The 19,970-nt window shown below is 28.0% G+C and overlaps 1 protein-coding gene across 1 annotated transcript; it reads right to left on the bottom strand.

The window, feature by feature from the left end:
• Positions 1–12,404: 12,404 nt before the first annotated feature.
• Positions 12,405–15,499, bottom strand: LOC114369304 (probable acetyltransferase NATA1-like). Its single transcript, XM_028326513.1, has 2 exons — positions 14,734–15,499; positions 12,405–12,529 (listed from the first exon to the last, which is right to left on the bottom strand). The coding sequence occupies exons 1-2, from the start codon at positions 15,407–15,409 to the stop codon at positions 12,420–12,422; spliced, it is 786 nt and encodes a 261-aa protein (XP_028182314.1). The 5' UTR covers positions 15,410–15,499; the 3' UTR covers positions 12,405–12,419.
• Positions 15,500–19,970: the final 4,471 nt, after the last annotated feature.

Here is a 19,970-nt window from a genome sequence, read left to right as displayed (position 1 = left end):
CGATAAGCGTTTAATTGATATCCATTGTGATTTTTGCTAATGAGATTGGCTTGACCATTGTGATGGACTTTTTTCATACAAGCTAAAGTCATAGGTTGCAGCAGGGTGGCCCTCTTGGTTCTCTAAGGTTGCTGGTGAGGCTATCAATGGATTAACCCCTCGGAGGGTCGACACTTTTGGGAAGATTGATAAGGTAAAGAGCATCTAGAACTCGATGAATAGTACACTTAATTTTGTTTCCAATTTTGGTTTGGTGATGTTGCTGAATTCTGATATGGTCTTGATGTCTAGATTTGATTTTTTTGACAATGTTGAGCTGATTAATATTAATAACTTTACTAAAATTCAGTAAAAAAATTATTATTAAATATGACTTTGTGGTTTTATCATCCGCTCTATTTACCATATTTTGGTTTTTGTTTGGCCAGTCCGTTTCAAGACCAAACCCTTTCGATTTTCGGTGCCTCATTGCATTTTAGCATTAGTATTTTACTCACTAAAAAAGAGAGAGAAACATAGAGGGAAGAAAAACACAACGTACGTACGGTTATTATGGTGATGAAACTCAAATATCTGTCTTCCATTGCCGAGGATGTCATCATCAAGAGATGTTCACAGTAATCTCTCTTTCCACTCTTATAGCCATATGCTAATAATAATGATAATAATCTTATTATACAAGGATGTTAGAATTATAACACGTGTATAGTGTTTTTTCATGGAAGAAAGTAGTTTTGTATTTTGTCCTTTTAATTTTCTCCATGTTGGTGTAGTTGGTCTCATAGAGCTTGGAAAAATTAAGAGAAAATGGAGCCAATTTCATGTTCTAATTTTGTGGTAGATTGTTTTCTTATATCTATATTTACTTTGCATTTGTTTATTTGTTACTTAGGAAACTGGACACTTCGGTAGAGAAATTGGTGGTGGATTTTGAAGGGGGGTGGAACCCTAAAATGGGAAACTATTGCAGAAAATTAGTTGAATTTTGCAGTGGGAAGGCTGTGAGTGAATTGTGCCACAACATAGAAGGAAACATCAACGTTGGCTCATTTAGCAGGTTGATATATGACATGATGCTTGCGTGGGAGAGACCTAGCTACTACGATGAAGAAGACACCACAGTGTGCATATTTATGATTTATCTCTCTCTCACACACACTATTGTTTTTTGGAACAAAATGAACTTGGATATAATCTAATATCATAATACTATCTCCAATCAAAATTAAAAGTAGCATTTCATTTTGATAATAACTGATAATTTTAGTTACGAGATGAAATATGATTTTAATAGAAGAATATTTTGTTTTCCTTTTTTGTTATAAACTTATAATGTACACACACAATTAGCAGAAGCTGTTGAAATGGAAATATTGGAGATATTTGATGAACCCATTAGGGGTCCAGATTATCTTGCAGTGGTTGACCATGGTTTTATTCTTCATATTTTAAGTAATGAAGTCTAATTGAATTGGATATCAGTTCAAGAATCTATTGCTGCTTACCAAATTTTGTTGACACAAGTAAGATTACATTTAGGAGGAGCTGAAGTAGGCTCTCCATGGCTTGAAATTATTGGTCATTAAACATTAGCCTAAGATCTGGTCCTGTTTAATCTGAACTTCAGCATTATCACCTTTCATATCTAAGTAAGATTTTGATCTAAAGCTTTTGTTTTTGTGCTTACTGTTGTCATTAATAAGATGAGGCTTTTGAGGTTTGCAGGAGAATGTAGCAAAAGAGAAAGAAGAAAGGAAGATAACTTTGAATACCACTCAGGAATAGGACGATATCGCTCTTTTTTATTCACATGTGAATGTGAGTATGAGTACGGTGCGTGTGGTGTGCGTTTTTACGATTATGTGTCATTTTTGCTATAGGTGGCTGATGCTTTGGAGATGATGGTGCGCATGACGCACAGAGGTGCTTGCGGCTGCGGCTGTGAAGCCAACACTAGAGATGGAGCAGGGATCATGGTGGCTCTACCTCACCAGTGTTACAAGGAGGTAGTATTCTATTCTATTTTATTTTTTAAATTTTTTTACGGAGAACTTTTGATTTTTTTTCCCTTTTTTTATAAATATCTTACTGTTGAATCACCCAGTGGCCGTCAGATTTGGAGGATGTCTATCCAAGATGGGCTGCAAACTCTCACTACACCTTGGTACCAATTCCGAAGGGACAAGAACTTGATGGCTCGAGATGAAGTTGTCTTTTATTATCGACCAAACCAAGGTGTGTGGGAGATCATTCTGAGGAAGGACATCGGATGGGATGAAGACCAATCCACCTAAATAAGAGAAAAAAACAGTTATCACAGTGTTTTGTTACTTTGGTTGTCCCTTAGAAAAACTGATATGTTTTTGGCTTTCAAATGCCTTCCGGTATTAGACAATATTATATTTGTTGTTTCTCTTCATTTAGTATATGTTATAAGAATATTTTGTGATGTTTAATTTTAATTAAATTATTATTATTATATTGCTGCACAAAATATTATCTGCCAAGCGACTGAATCAATCATATATACATGGTCTATGACAATATACAAAAAATGTAAATACTCACCAATCCTATAATAATTAACCAATGGTTCTCAACATTTATTGATAATTAAAATGTCATACTTAAGCTATCCTGATTTATTTTTGCTACTAAAGTGACAACGGTGGTGCTGGACACGTGTAAAATCATATTGTCTATGATTTGATTTTTTCCCTTAAAAAAATTGTTACATTTTAACCTCCATACATTCAAATTTCTATCAATTTTATTTTTATGTTTTTTTCTACGGGATTCAATTTGTCTTTCTTTTTTTTTGTTTATCCAGTTTATTGTTAATGGAAATATGCGTGATTGCTCCAGAAAATTAATTAACTTTAAAAATAATGAGTTCCATTACATTGATTAGCATATAATGATTGATTACTATATATAACAATTCATTAAATATTAATATATTGAAAAAAAAAGAATTGTTAATTAAAATGTCATACTAAAGCTATCCTGATTTATTTTTGCTATTAAAGTGACAACGGTGGTGCTGGACACGTGTAAAATCATATTACTTATGATTTTATTTTTTCCGTTAAAAAAATTGTTACATTTTAACCTCTATACATTCAAATTTCTATTAATTTTATTTGTTTTTTTCTACGTGATGCAACCTGTCATTTTTTTTTGTTTTTCCAGTTTATTGTTAATGGAAATATGCGTGATTACTCCGGGAAATTAATTAGCTTTAAAAATAATGAGTTTCATTAAATTGATTAGGATATAATGATTGATTACTATATATAACAATTCATTAAATATTAATATATACGTAATTAATTGATGAATCATGGTATCATATTTTTGTCATTATTACATTTGATTTATTATATAATTAAATTCAATATAATGATATGTTACTATGAATACCAAAAAATTAATTATATTTATTATTTATTATTTGGAATCAATCAAAATTTAAACATGTGGTTACCACATGTCATTTTCCCTTTTAAAAATTATTTTGATTAATTACGAAATTATCTTGAATCAATCAAATTGTTTGAAACTATCAAAATTGAATCACTATATATTTTTGAATCTATCAAATTTATATTTTAAAGTATATATCTTTTATACAGCTGCAAATCAATTAACATATTAATATTGAGAAAAAAGGACATTCACTTATTACAGAAATGGCGTGATTTGATTCTCATCATCTATGTTTTACCTATTGAGAAATCATACTGCTATTATTCAATTTGAGCCCATCACCAATAACATTATAGATATGAAAGAAGATTTCTTGTAAAAGTAATTATTGATAATTTGTAAGTGAAACAAAAACGTTAGAAACTTTGAAAAAACCTTTCCGTTAATAGGTACTTGGCAATTAATTAAATATTCTGTTGGAGTATGAAAATGGCCATGCTCTTCAAATTAATCAGAATATTCCGTTAGGATATGAAAATAATCATAATATTGTTACTTAACAATCAGCCTTTAAATATTACAGTATCAATTTTAATATATTATTAAAACCAACTTCAATTTCATACTCCTAATTATATAGTTATCTTTCCTTTAATCAAACAAATCATTATAATTAATTAATTATTTTAAATTTTGAATATTAACATAAGATTAATGTTTCAAACGAAAAAAAATTTAAATATATCAAAGATTAAAATCAAACTTTTAGGATTCAGTTTATTAGAATTAACCAAATAATTAGATTGATAAAAAATTATAGTAAACCAGCTTCAATTCAAATTAGTAGGTTCTTAGCCATCAATATTAAATATATGATTAAAACCAACTTCAATTTTATTCTTGTGTTTCCCGGTAATCACGACCAATTTAATGACATTTAATTAATAAGCATATTTTATTAGTATTTTTGTTAATTTTTATTTTGAATTAATAGCTACTTAACAATCAATTTTAGATTCCCTGCGGTTAAGATATGAAAACAATCATGATTTTCAAATTAATAAGATATGAAAACATGTAATTATCACATGTCATCTTTCCTTTTAAAAATTATTTCAATTAATTACGAAATTATCTGGAAACAATCAAATTGTTTGAAACAATCAAGATTGAATCACAATATAGTTTTAAATCAATCATATCCATATTTTCAAGTATATATCTTTTATACAACTGCAAATCAAATACAAAGTTAGAAAATTTTATAAAAAAACATTAACAAGTACCTAACAATCATTTTTAAATATTTTGTTCAGACATGGGAATAATCATAATCTTCTAATTAATTTTAAATTTATAAAAACAAGACTTCGGTTGCTTTTCCAAAAAGTTAGACGTAAGTTTAAGAACTTTAATAGAAATATATACAAACACTAAACAAACAGACTCTTCATCCTCTAATTAAAAGCAAATACTATTATTAATCCATGTATACTCTCTAAATTAATTTTAATAATTTTAGTTGCAAATGGCATTTTTTAAAATATTTTTGTTTGAAACATTTACATTAATCCTAATATTTTAGGAGTCTTTATACCAATTTTAAAATATAAAAAACTACTCTTTTTAATATAAAAAGGCTCAACATTAATCCTAATATTTACCTTAAAATCATTATTATTATTATTATTATTATTATTATTATTATTATTATTATTATTATTATTATTATTATTATTATTACTCAAGTCAAGTGACCATGACTATGCTAGCGTGTTGCCTAGGATATTCCCGTGATTCGAATTTGTCATAAGCGTTCCTCTCATTTTTCACTTCAAATTTATTTTATTTTAATTTTTCGTGCTTTGTTACACTAGCTGATCTTTTTTGTTTTGGGGATTCGACAAGTACATAATTGATTGAATAATAAGCAAAGCCCTCTCCAGTTTATTATTATTATTATTATTATTACTCAAGTCAAGTGATCATGACTATGCTAGGGTGTTGCCTAGGATATTTCTGTGATTCAAATTTGTCACCATGAGCAGGTCAGGCCAACCACAGGATTTGAAGAAGTAAGTGTTCCTCTCATTTTTTTACTTCAATTTTATTTTATTTTTATTTTTCATCTTATTATTATTATTATTATTATTATTATTATTATTATTATTATTATTATTATTATTATTATTATTATTGTTGTTGTTGTTGTTATTACTCAGGTCAATATGCTAGGGTGTTGCCTAGGATATTCCCGTGATTTGAATTTGTCACCATGGGCAGGTCACGACAACTACAGGATTTGAAGACGTAAGCGTTCCTCTCATTTTTCACTTCAATTTTATTTTATTTTAATTTTTCATGTTGTTGTTGTTGTTGTTGTGATTATTATTATTATTATTATTATTATTATTATTATTATTATTATTATTATTACTCAAGTCAAGTCACCATGACTATGCTGGGTGTTGCCTAGGACATTCCCGTGATTCAAATTTGTCACCATGAAGCAACCACGGGATTTGAAGAAGTAAGTATCCCTCTCATTTTTCACTTCAATTTTATTTTATTTTAATTTTTCATGCTCTGTTACACTATCTGGTCTTTTTTGTTTTGGGGATTCGGCAGGTACATAATTGATTGAATACATGTTTTTAACTCATTAAACTGTTTGGTTATGTTGCGTTTCTCATATTTGTTGATGGTTAACACCTTTTCACTTCGTGCAGGTTATTATTATTATTATTATTATTATTATTATTATTATTATTATTATGTTGTCTTTATTCTTCTATAGTTTCTTAGTTTGTTTTCTGATCAGAAAATCAATTGTTGCTTCATTGAGTGAATATGCAACGGGAGGTGCAATATCAGTAAAAGATAACTATTTTTTCTTTCATTTTCTGTCATTTTTATCATGTTTTTCTTCCTTTTATATGTTACAAATAACAAAAATACATGACATTATCTCTTGTGTGATCCCTTCTCTCCACCATGCGTAGGTCAGGGCAACCACGGGATTTTAAGGCATTAGTGTTCCTCTCATTTTTCACTTGAATTTAATTTTTTAAAAAATTTTCATGCTCTGTTGTTTTTATTTTATCTGTTCATTTGTATGTTGAGAATCAATTCGACTTCAACATAGCGAGTTTTTCTATTTTTTTGAATGTTTGATATTTTATAGGACAATTCAATGTTTTCATTTTATTATTTTTACTGTGATTAGATTCCATTTCCAACACTATCACGTACTCAATCTATCGACCTTTTTATTTTTTATTATTAAATTTTGCTATATAGTTTATTAATTTTATGTGTTTAATTTTTTTTCAATACAAAAAACTGGGTTGTTTTCTGTTTCATTTGATGACAAATTACGTAGGATGATGATTAATAAATTGCTCATGTTTGTTCATAATTGTTCACTATTTTGAGTACAAACCATCATATACTATTCTCAATTAACAGGGACAACATATAATATGTGTTTATGTACCTATTGGTCAAAAAAACATCTTCTATGCCTCAAGTGGTGAATACCTTACAAGAAAGAGGAGCAATGGAACCATGCAATCAAAAATTACAATACTTGCTGGATAAAAAAAATCAAACAACCGTGCGTATGATCCTTTTTAGTGTATGCCTATACATAAGATATCATGCCTAGCTTAAGTAGCATACTTGATAATGCCAAATTTTTTTCTAGCATTTTCCTTTTTCTCTTGTCTTTTGATTTAAGGAATCTATTACTCCTTGAGCACTGCTGCTAGAAATGCATCAAATGGATATCGGGCACCCACACATCAAAATTTGGTATCAAATTTGATCTGTTAAAGTTGTTGTAGCATTTATTTTCATTTTGCTTGATTGGATTGATGATATATAATTATTCTTGCCCCAGTTATAGTGTGGATGGACTCAAGGATTGTGACAAATTGGTTCTTGAATATTTGCAGTAGCATTCAGGCATGTGAGTTATATACGCAACACATAGTTTTAAGACAAACATGTTTTGGGAATCTGATTGTATAACTGCAAAAGGACATTCAAATCAGTGTCTTCTTCACGATCTTCCTCTCTTTCCCCTCCTAAATTTATATCAGCACTTGATTTTGTGTAATTAAGGACGCTCACATTATCAATGGCAAGCAGGTGATAATTGACAGGTACTTGATTTTGTGTACGCTTATTATTGAGGACCTCAATTATCAATAGCACCTCAATTGAGGACGCTTATTATTTTGATGGAAGATTCAAGCTATTTGAGAGGTACTTCAACTTCAAATTTCATGCTATTCTACTATAGATTTATGTCTTCTTTCTTCATTCTTATTAATTCGTGTTTCATTTTCTTCTTTAAAATTAAAGTCATGCTATTCTCATATTTCTTCGTTCTTTATTCGCTTTTGTGATCTCTTCTCTCCACCATGAGTAGGTCAGGGCAACCATGGGATTTGGAGACATTAGTGTTCCTCTTATTTTTTCACTTTAATTTTTTTTTAAAAAAAATATTTTATGCTTTGTTATACTCGCTACGTATTTATCTGCAATTGTCTAATTTCGGTTTGTTATAAACATTTATAATATAAATGTTAAAATTATTTTTATTATTTGTTCAATTCTTTGGTTTTGAAAGAGGTGGCGGCAATTCCTAGAGAGGGAAAGAGCCAAGAAAACATTTATATTATTATTATTGTTATTATTATTATGTAGGCTTTGTTCTTCTATAGTTTCTTGGTTTATGTTCTAATTAGAGAATAAATAAAAAGGATTAGACAAGAAAATAAATTGGTAATTATAAGACAAAAGGATTAGCATAATAGTTATATTGATTAAACTACTTTTTGCAGTTTACAATTTTTGAGAAATGTTTTTGAATGATGTATTTTGAACAATTAGTTAATTATAAATATTAACTTTCTTCATAATTCACTTCTCAATTTAATTTTAAGCCTATATTGCAACTTGAAGAGTTGTACCTAATTAATTGAGCTTTTATCGATTTTTCTTGCTTTCTTTGTTCAATGTCGTTATAAATAAGTTCATATACAACGATAGCATATAATTTATATGCAAGGATAACATATGCAAGAATGATTTATTGTAAGCAGGTCATACATTTTGGTGATAAGTTCATCCTTGAAGGACCAATTGAAAGGTATAGTTACTTGATATCAACATTTATTTTTAGCTCTTTTCATTGACCAGTGAATCCAAATTATGTACTGTTAACAATTATTGTTATGTTTTAGGACATTTTGCTTGATCCCAGACATTAAGTCTTTGTTGCTTTAAGTCCCGGATTTTTTATTTGAGACTGGTAGTAACCATTTTTTTATTTGATACTAAAAGAAAAATTCTTCTAAATAGTTACATTTTTATAATTAATTTATTAAATATATTTTATTAGAAAATAATTTTAATAATTTATCAATAACATAATATATTAAATTTATTTTAATAGCAACCACAAATATCATTCATGAAAGATAATCCTATTGGAGATTGTTATGTGCAATAAAACAAAAATTTATCTTGAAATACTTCATATAAATGTATATCAAAAACTCAATAATATCATAAATTAAAATAATTATAATTATGATAGAGACCACATATATCATTCACATGTAATAATCCCCTTTAAAATCATTATGGACGATAATGTTCCTATCTTAAGTAGTTAGCACCACTACATAACAAATCCTCAATAATATTATTGTTACTTTGAATTTGTATAAATTTAATAAAATATTTTTATTAAAAATGATATTAAATAAATTTATCAATAATATTAAAAATTAAATTAATTATAAATTTTTAATATTAGATAATACAAATATCATTTATGGGAGACAATCCTGTTAGAGATTATCATATACAACAACAAATTTTTATACTAAATTAAAGTAATTTTAATTATAATAGAGATCACAAATATTATTTGTGAGAGACAAATTATGGACAACAATATTCTTTCTTTAAGTAGTTAACACAAATACAAACCAAAACTCAATAATATTTTTTATACTTTAAAAACCTATAAAATAATTTTTACATAAGTAATATATATATATATATATATATATATATATATATTAAAATTAATTCATCACATATAATTTTATTACAAAAATAATTAAAATTATTCACAAAAATAGCATAAACTAAATTAGTTTTAATTTCCTTATAACAGAGGCTAAAGGTATCATTCATGACAAACAATCCTTCTTTTGGGCAAACCATTGTGCGGAAAAACTCCTTTTGTGAGTCATTAACATTGCATATTAAAGATTCAATTTTTTTTTTTAATTTGAAATCATATAAAATCCATTTAAATAATTTCATAAATAAATTTTTTGTTGATTAATATTTATTTTGTAAGGTTAATTTTTTTATACTAAGAATAAATTTCAATCTTATTAATTAATATATTTATTACAAAATAATATATTTTGACTCAGTATTTAAAATTAATTTATTAAATATATTTTTGTTAAAATAATTTTAAATTATTCTATCAATAATATGATAAATTTAATTAGTTTAAATTTTTTAGAATAGAAATCACAAATATTATTTATTAGAGACAATCATACTCGAAATCATGTAAATACCAAAGACATTAAAATATTATAAATTATAATAATTTTAGTTATGATAGAGATCACAAATATCCATTTACGGGATAAAATCTTATTCAATATCATTATAGACAACAAAAATTTTTATGCGAGTGGTTAACACAAGTGCACATAAAAAACTCAATAATATTTATTTTTACTTTTAAAATCCTATAATATCCTTTTAATTAATTTCTTAAATATATTTTTACTAAAAGATAATTTTAAATTACTATATCATAAATTATATTATGTTTAATTTTTACATAATATGTAGTAACAAATTTATTAAAGTTAATTTAAAAAATAAATTTCTTATTACAAAATAATTTTCAATTACTTACTCAATGCCAAAGTGCAGACAAAAGACTCAATAATATAATAAATTAAAATCTTATATTTTTAGGGGAGAGAATTCTACACAATACCATTATCAACGATACAATTATTTCTAGGATAGTTAACGCATTTGCATACCAAAAATTGAACACTATTTATTTTTACGTTGAAAACTGATTTTTACTTGGTAATCATCTTAAATATAATAAATATTAAATTAATTTATTAAATATATTTTATTACAATAATTTTAAAATACTTACTTAAGAATATCATAAATTAAATTAATTTCAATTTTTTATGACAGAAACAATAATTATAGATGAACCATTATGGGTGACAACACTCTTTCTTTGAGATTAAGGATCTAACTTAACAGTATGTCAAAGAATCAACCATATTTATTTTTAATTTGAAATTCTATAAAATCATTTTTAGTTAGAAATTAAATAAAATAATTTTATGAATAAATAATAATTTTGAATAATATTTATATTATACAGATGAAATTTTTATACTGAAAATTAATTTAATTAAATATAATTATTTATTATAAAATAATATTTTGTCTCTCTTTAATAACTTCATATACAATTTTTTTAATCAGTATTTATAAAATAAGGTTAAATATCATTTTTACATAATCATATAATAAACATTTAATATTGTAGATGCATATGTTGTATGAAGCTTTTGATGATGTCAAATAGATGAAAGCTATTTAATGTTGATCCAAGTCAAGAAATCAAGAGAAACGATTAATAATTAATCATTTATATGTTAAAAGAATCTCTTAAAGAAATTGCAAAGGTTTGGCCTTAAAAGTTAATCTTTCAAACACCTTACAAAGTTTTTAAGTAAATTTTAGTTTTGAAAAATATATGTTTTTCTCTCTGGTAATTGATTACGAGAGGCTGTAATCGATTACCAGAAGCAAAATAGTTTTAAACAGTTTTCAAAAAAGATTTTGAATTTGAATTTTAAATGTAATCGACTACAACAATTGTGTAATTGATTACCGGTCACGAAATTTTGAAATTCAGAACTGAAGAGTTATAACTCCTCAAAATTAACTGTGTAACCTATTACCCAATCGATTACCAGTAAGGAAATTTTGAAAAATAACTTTGAAAAGTCACAACTTTTTGAAAAGCCACCAAAGGCCTATAAACATGTGACTTATGTTCGAAATTTTTCCGAATTTTTCAGAACATTCATTGTCTTATTCTCTCACAAGAAAACCTTTGGCCAAATACTTGTAAAATCATTAAGGATTATTATAAGTTCTTCAACTTGTATCATTCTTCTCTAAAGAGAGAAATATTTTTCTGTACTTCAAAAGCAATCAATTGTTAATCAAGAGACCAATATAAAACTGAGTTTGAAATTCTCTCTTCCTTAACTTCCTTTAATTTATTGCATTCTAATTTTACTTTGCATATTTTTAAAAAGTATCGATTGAATTGTTCTTTACTTCTTTTCTATTAAGTCTACATATTCCATTTAAAGAAAGAATTAAAATTTGTTAGGAAATTTTTTTAAAACTTAATTCACTCCCCTCTTAATTTATTGATGCCACTTGTTTAACAAATATTAATTTATTAAATATATTTTTCTTATAAAATATTACATACCAAATCATATAATTAATTAAATTAATTGTAATAGTGTTAATTTTTTTTACATAAATACATAGTAAATACATTGAAATAAAATTTATTAGACGGAAACCGGTAAGAACATGAACAATGGTTTCAATTTTCTAGTTCTGTATTTCGTTGATTTTGTTTTGCTTGAATACTCTAATTTTTTTTTTCATTTTTATAGAATATAATAACTAATTGTGTTTGTTTTAATATCAAATTTTAATTTTATAAGTAGTGTATTTCGGACATACATAAAAACCAATGCTAATGCATGGATATCTTGCTAGTTTAATTAAAGTTAATTAATCAAACATCATGAAAAACACAATATTATACTTTAAATATACCTGAACTTAATAAAATTCGTAAGAACAGATGAATATTAAATTTTAAATCCGTCAATTTTATACTCAAACCTAATCTTGTCCCACCTCTTTTGAGGATGGAAAAAATCAAATCCATCCCCAACGCGCACCTTGCCTTGCCTACTTCCTGTAGAATAATTGTAGTCAATATATTAAAACACTATTCAATCAAGAATAATGAACAAAACCTCAAAAGGAGGGTAGAAATATCAGGGGAGGGAACATCCGAAACACAAAAGGCAATAGACTGACGAGCTCCTACATTGGCTAGGCAATGGGCAACAACATCAGCCTCGTTGCCACACCTTGTAGTTTTGTCATTTCTTTTTTAATGAAGTAAAAAGAAAAGAAAAAAACTGAATGAATGTAAAACAACTTATCTCTATCAATGCATACTTATTAAACTTAAAAAAGAATATCTTTAATTATATACTTTACCATTAAACTTTTACAAATTTTATCAATCAAGTTTTTTATTTTTACGTATTTTTTCACAAGCTTTTTGTCCAGATATTTTACTATCATATTTTTAGTGTATTTTATCATTATATTCATAGTAAAACAATATCATTTAATTTTTTCTTTAATTTTTGTAGTGACACTTCAGATTGGTCATATGCATAAAAATTAAAATTTGGATGGTAAAATTTACTAAGAATATATATTATATAGTTAAATTGTTAAATGATAAAATATGCAACCATGTAAAAAATAATAATAAACAGAATGAGAAAATTTATAAAAATAATAAAAATTTAGGATTGTTTGCGGTGGGAACATGATAATGAACCACTGTTTTGACAGAAAAAGTACACGAAATCAGAAGCGAAAGAGACACCTGAAACGGTTCTTTAAACAACCTATTTTTGTTCTTTGATAAAACCAAAAGCCACTCAAGAATCAAGATGCTTCCAACGTGTAATGGCTTCTAGAAATTGGCCACCGCCACTTTAATCAATGACTTCTCAAGTTTTGATCATTAATCAATCTATTTTCAAGTTACTTGCCTCACAACGAAGAAAATCTAAAAAATGCAAAAAAGGATAAAACAAAAGGGAGGAAATGATTATGAACTCGAAACACATAATGTTTTCTTCCTGAACTCTAGTGCGTATTTATCACATTAATCCCTAGAATTAAAAAAAAATATCAAATTTCTAAATTTGGATACTAAATATATCACTTAAAGTCACACTTTTAGAGACTTTTTTTTTTTTTAATTTTCTTCGATTATAAGATCTAATATGGACAAGCGTGTATCACTCACCAGATATGTTTTATTGATGCTTAAACAGCACTGAAGTGAAATTCGGGAAAAAAAAAATTGGGGCTAATCTGCATTTTTATTTCACAATAACATTGTATCACAAGTGATAACCCAAGCTTCGGAATGACAAAATCAACCAACATTTCACATCATGGACTAACCATAAAGAACATTACCACATGTATATCTGATATAAAGAAGAGGCAAAATCCATCTAAAACGACATGTTCCTCCGGAAAGCCGAAAGCAACATTCCAACACTAAAAACTTGCCGAATCCAAATCCAAATTCTAAAGCAGAAAAAAGAATGAAAAACCAGCGCCTTACAATCGTATAGCAGAAAAAAAAAAGTTCATGTATCATTTATCTTATCCCAAAGATCCAATTTTAAGACTCACCAAGTTCCACATATGTACCAAAACATTAGCACACACAATAATACCACACAATAAACACAACAACAGCAAAATCCAATTAAAACGACAAATCCTATAATAATTTCAAACCAGACAGATAGATAACAAAATGTTTACACCCACAATTTCCCCCAACCCAATTAAAACAAAGTCTAATTGATTAATCTTTCCAAACTCAAATTCCAATTATTAAAAAAAAAAACATTTCTAATAACTTCGAAACCTCCCCAAAAAAACTAGTCTTTATCAACAATTAAAGATATTCCTTACAATCGTATACCAGAAAAAAAACGAATAGATGTAAAAAGTGTCCATATATCATTTATCTTAACCTAAAGATCCAATTTTAAGACTAACCAAGTTTCCACGTATATATACCAACAACTGAAACATTAGCACGCACAATAAACAGAACAACAGTAAAATCCAATTAAAACAACAAGTCCTATAATAATTTCAAACCAGATAGATAGGTATCAAAATGTTTACACTCACAATTTCCCTCAACCCAGTTAAACCATGCCTAATTGACTAATTCCAAACCTAAAAATAACAATTATTATTATTATTATTATTATTATTATTATTATTATATATATAGGGAAAAAGAAAAATAAAAAAGAAACATTTTTAAATTCTAATCAGCACCTCCATAAGCCTGAAGTGCCTCCCCAGTCAACCTGCAAACCCTCCACTCGTTCAAGACCTCAGCACCCATCTCTTGATAAAATCTAATCGCATTCACATTCCAATCGAGAACAACCCATTCGACTCTTCCGTACTCCATCTTCACCGCCTGCTTCGCCACCGCAGACAGCAACATTCTCCCAAACCCTTTCCTCCTGTAACACTCCCTCACGAACAGGTCTTCCACGTAAAACCCTGGCTTCCCTAGAAAAGTCGAATAGTTCGGAAAAAACAACACAAACCCAACAACGGTAACACCGTCGAGGGTTTTGAACGTGTCGCTCTCGGGGTCGTTGATGGGATTGGAAAGGTTAAGGAGTTTGGTGATGGGTTTGTAGAAAGGGTTTGGGTTTAGGGTTGAATTGAGGAAGGGGGTGGGGGAGGCTTCTAGAAGGAGGACGGTGAAGGATTGGAAGGGTGGGGAAGTGAAGAGGGTGGAGGAGAGGGAGGACTCGGTGGCGGAGAAGAGGTGGGTGAGGCGTTCGAAGACGGCCATCTGGTGGATGAGCTTGTGGATGTGGGGAACATCGGAAGGGGTGGCGAGGCGGATGCGGGTGAAGAGAGGGGTGGTTTCCGGGAGGGATGTGGCGGGCTCCGGGGCTGGAGTTGGGGCCGGGGGCGGTGCTGCGGCGGCCATTGCTTGAGGAATGAGGATAGGGTTTTGATTGTGACTTTCGAGATTCTTAAAATATAAATGTCCACTCTAGTCTTGAGGTGTGGCCGCGGCCAACAAACTGTTGTTTTAAACTGAATATTGTATTTTTTTAATTTAAATCATTATGCAATTAGTTTTTATATGTTAGATTTATTTTTAAATTATAAAATAAATAGTAATTTTTTTGAGAAATTTTATATCAATATTATATTTTTAAAAAAATTTATTATATGATATGTTTTTTTAAATTATTTTGTTAATATGTGATTGTTAAACTCTAATTGTTAAATTTATTTTTTAGTAATTAATTTTTATCTTCAAAATTTTTAAATTATAAAATTAATTATAATTTTATCTAAATATTATATTTATCACCTCAAAATATTAAATATATACAAAAAAATGGACACATACAAATTAGTCTTAATATTTTGAGGACTTGTGTAGACATATATGCAATGAAAATTTAATGAGTATATTATTTTTATATGTAAAAGAATTAACATAATGTTTATTTAAATAAAAATTTTCAATTTTAAAATGATTATAAAAAGAATATATTTCAAATGTGTTCTTATAAATATACTAATCAATAAAATAACAAAATTTAATTTTATTTAAAAATAATTTCAACTATATTAAAGAATCATAATAATCTGAAACTTTTCTATATAATACTGAAAAAAAGTTAGCAATGTGCAAGATTTTTCTGTAGTTTTTTTCTGAAAGATTTATTTGTAGATATTAAGAAGGGAAAAAAAACCTTGTAAACCATATTAATATCTGCATTTGGAGAAGATCTGAAGTTTTTTTTTTTTTTTTGTGTGTGTGGTTAATTAAACAGTTAATTTTAAAGTGAAAATTAAATAACAAATAAACAATAACATATTTCATGTTTTTAATGGGAGTAAATTAAATTAAAAGATAAGATTATAACACATCGTTCAAATATAGTTAATTTGATATTTAATTCTTAAATTTCAATTTTAATTTACAAATTTATTTTAAAAACCTATATATGTCGTGATTTTAATGAGAGTAAATGAATGGATTTGAAAGTAAAAATTACATTTGATTCTTATTATGATTTAGTAATAAATTAAAAATATATTGAAAAGAGGAATAAAAAGATTGATAAGATAAAAATAATAGATGAAGAAGGATAAAAATAAGAAAAACAACAATAGATGATGATGAAGAAAAAGATAAAAAAAAATGAATGAAGAATAAAAGGATAAAAAATGAATGAAGAAAAAAAAAACAAGCACAAAAAAGCAAGTGAGTAAGGAAGAGACTTTTCTTTTATTTCAAACTAGTAAGTAACATGTGCGTTCACACGGGTAAACTAAAAAATACAATTGACAATATAGGCATCAACTATATAATTATAATATTGTAATTTTCTAAATTTAAAAGCAATTGAACGAGCTAAAAAACGATATAGGATAAAAAAGCGGATAATCGGTATGTACAAATGAAATCTAATGATGAGACAAAATAAAAGTAGGTGTTATATACCATAACTATTGGGAAATATCCAAGTCCCACATCGACTGCCTCACTCCTTGCAGTGCAACTTATATATCTGTTGGGTAACTTCACTTAAAGCCAATTGGTTTTAAGTTGAAATCTAACATAGCATCAGAGCTTGAATCTGTTCCTGGGACCTCGCCTTCGCTTCTGCTGCGGTCACCTACCATTTGTTGTTCACGCACCAAGCCCAAGAAGTGTTGTGCGTGAGGGGGTGTATTGGGAAATACCCAAGTCCCACATCGGCACTTGATGGTATAATAAGTGTCATTTTGGAAAAGCTTTTTGGATCATTGGAGGTTTTGAATATGGTTAGCAAGAACAGAGACTAACCATAATAGGCTAATGTAACATAGTGATCTCCCTCGAGCCCATAGAAAGTCCTTAGTGTTATCCATCCGTGCAAAATGGTTGGACTAGTCAAATCTTTATTATAGACAACATCATACAAATTGCCATGTCTTTCAATTAAATTCCAGTGATGATCGAGTTGGTCTTTCCATCTAACAGCAAAAGGCTTACTGACTTCACCAAACATCTACATTTGAAATAATTCAACATTAGAATGAGCCTAATTGGTTGCTTAGGTGTAGCACAATGATTCAAAAATCAATATGGTAATTGGAAATGATAGTTATATCATAATAAATGGTTGACTTGATCCTTTGCAAGTATGGTATGGAACATCTCAAGTTTAGTTTTTTTTTTATCTGCATCATTTTTTTTTGCCAATTGATAGCAGTTTGCCTTCAAGTTATTCATCAACTTTGAACTCCATATGGCATTAAAATAATTCCATCAATAAATGTCACTACATTACACAATGCTATAACAGAAATTGCTATTAAGGTTGTACCTAATACTAATATAGAATGTTATACAAAAATTAGCAGTTCCTTGCTAGGTTAACATAAAAATTCAGATGACCCAACTATTTTCCATGTGCAATGTGGCCACCATTATGCATATTAACCATTGAAACAAAACAAATCATTAATACACAGCTGTAATGACATTAATAAATATGCAGTAAACCAAATTTGAATAAAAGCCAATTGCAAGAAGTAAAAAAACAAATCTGACATGTGAAATTGCCAAGTCATGTTTCATAATAGACTATATGTATATATATATATATTTATCATACTGAATCATATATAACCTTGCAACCTACAGGTCACAGGTTGTTGTTGTTGATACAACGTCACAAGTTATGATTGCATTCAAAATGTCATGATTTTGTACTCTTATTTGGAGCTTGATTTGTAAGGGTACACTATCATATATTAGTGAGGTTGTGTCTGGGAGTGTTACACAGTCAGTGTCATCATTTCAGGATGCTAATGAAGGCTCAAAAGAGTATTGCTTGGAACTTCATAGCACGTATGAGTTTGAGAAGCCTAAAAAAGTACAATTTCTTTGGAAGTAAGTAGACAAAGCTTAATGTTACTAGACTGGCAAAGAGAAAAGGCAAGCAACAACATAGACCATTTTCATCTGTTACTATTTTCTAATTCATACAATGTTGTAGTTCGTAGCAATGATCTTAGAAATAACCAAGGAACATGCTAGACAGGGCAGAAAAGCTGAACAACTTGCCTAATAAACTGGTATGTCATGGAACTTGAGAATTGCTTTTGATTAGAAGGAAAATTATAGGAGGATTATGAACTGGCATGGCAAAGATTGGAAAATCATTGACCATGAAATACAAAAGGCAAGAAAGAATATTCACAGGCTCCACAAAATAAGCAATGCATAGGAATTGTTATAGTTAACTTATATTGGTGATGAATTCTGAACTTAATATGGATTGATAATCTTTGCACCATTAAATATTGGATAAAAAAAAACCAATTAATCAGATTAAGATTTAGCTAATTTTATCATTGAATGCTATAACATGTTTGACATTATTTTTATAGTGAATATTGTTATGCAATGTAAATCAAGATCTGTTATCTATTGTTATGTTGAGATAAAAATGCAAATGACACATCTATTTCCATTGTCAATATGCCCACGATTATCTATATTAAGAAATGAAACAAAAGAACTAATAAATACACAATTGTAATTACATTAAAAAGCTATAGGACAAATAATTGGTAGGAAAGCCAATTTCAACATGTCACAAATCGCACCAACTACTCTTTCATATTACAATACATGTTTGTAAATCAGATTAAATAAAATACATGAAGGAACCAATGTTGTAATAGTACAGGATTGAAATGGTCTTGTTTTAAAATATGATTCAGTGTTGACAACAGACACATTTAGAATAATTGATATAATTTTTTCCCCCTGCTATACACATAAATTATTAAAAATTAAATGTATGCTTCTTTGTTTTGTGTTCCACATTGATATGATCATCCAAAAATGAATTTACTGTGATAACCAAGAAAGGAGAAGCAAAGAATCATAACACTAACTTGATCTCAGCTCTGCCGTGCCGCATGAGGCGGACGATTTTCATCTTCAAAGCCAAACTCTGTCTTGATTTTTGACACATTATCCATGGTTTTTCCACTGTTAATGGAAAAAGCACATGAGGTTTTGAAATGCAGAGGAAACTCATGAATCAATGTTTCTGCTTTAAAGATTGAACCATGTTTCAGCAACCCCAGTTTTGCTTCCTGCACCTACCAACATACTTGCACACCCACACAATTTCAGATAATTTGAAAATGTTCCTTTCGTCAATCTGATACGAATCACGGATGTATAAAATCATTACGGATTTTTCATTTGTATGATTGAATAGCCTTTTTTTTTGTTTTTTTTTGCCACTATTTTGATTGTGTATAAAAATAATTTGTGCTCTTGTGGTATATATTATTAATTTCTAGCCAATGCATCACAATAATATGACACTTAAAAAAATTCATTTTCGTGTTAATTAAAAAGAATTGCCATGGTATCATATGTGGCAGATTACTAACTACTGACAGCCGAATTAATAAAATGTGGGTTTTAGCCATTAGACATAATTTTTTTTATTATGTAA

The sequence above is a fragment of the Glycine soja genome, chromosome 10 (assembly GCF_004193775.1).
Source record: "Glycine soja cultivar W05 chromosome 10, ASM419377v2, whole genome shotgun sequence".
In the NCBI taxonomy this organism is placed as follows: domain Eukaryota; kingdom Viridiplantae; phylum Streptophyta; class Magnoliopsida; order Fabales; family Fabaceae; genus Glycine; species Glycine soja.
Note: the sequence above shows the minus strand (reverse complement) of the source record. Positions and strands in the feature narration are given on the sequence as shown.

Coding starts and splice junctions, on each gene's coding strand:
- LOC114369304 (XM_028326513.1), bottom strand. CDS start 15,409: ATGGCCGCCGCAGCACCGCCCCCGGCCCCAACTCCAGCCCCGGAGCCC. Junction 12,530..14,733: donor GGCACTTCAGGCTTATGGAG/GTGCTGATTAGA, acceptor ATTATTCTACAG/GAAGTAGGCAAGGCAAGGTG.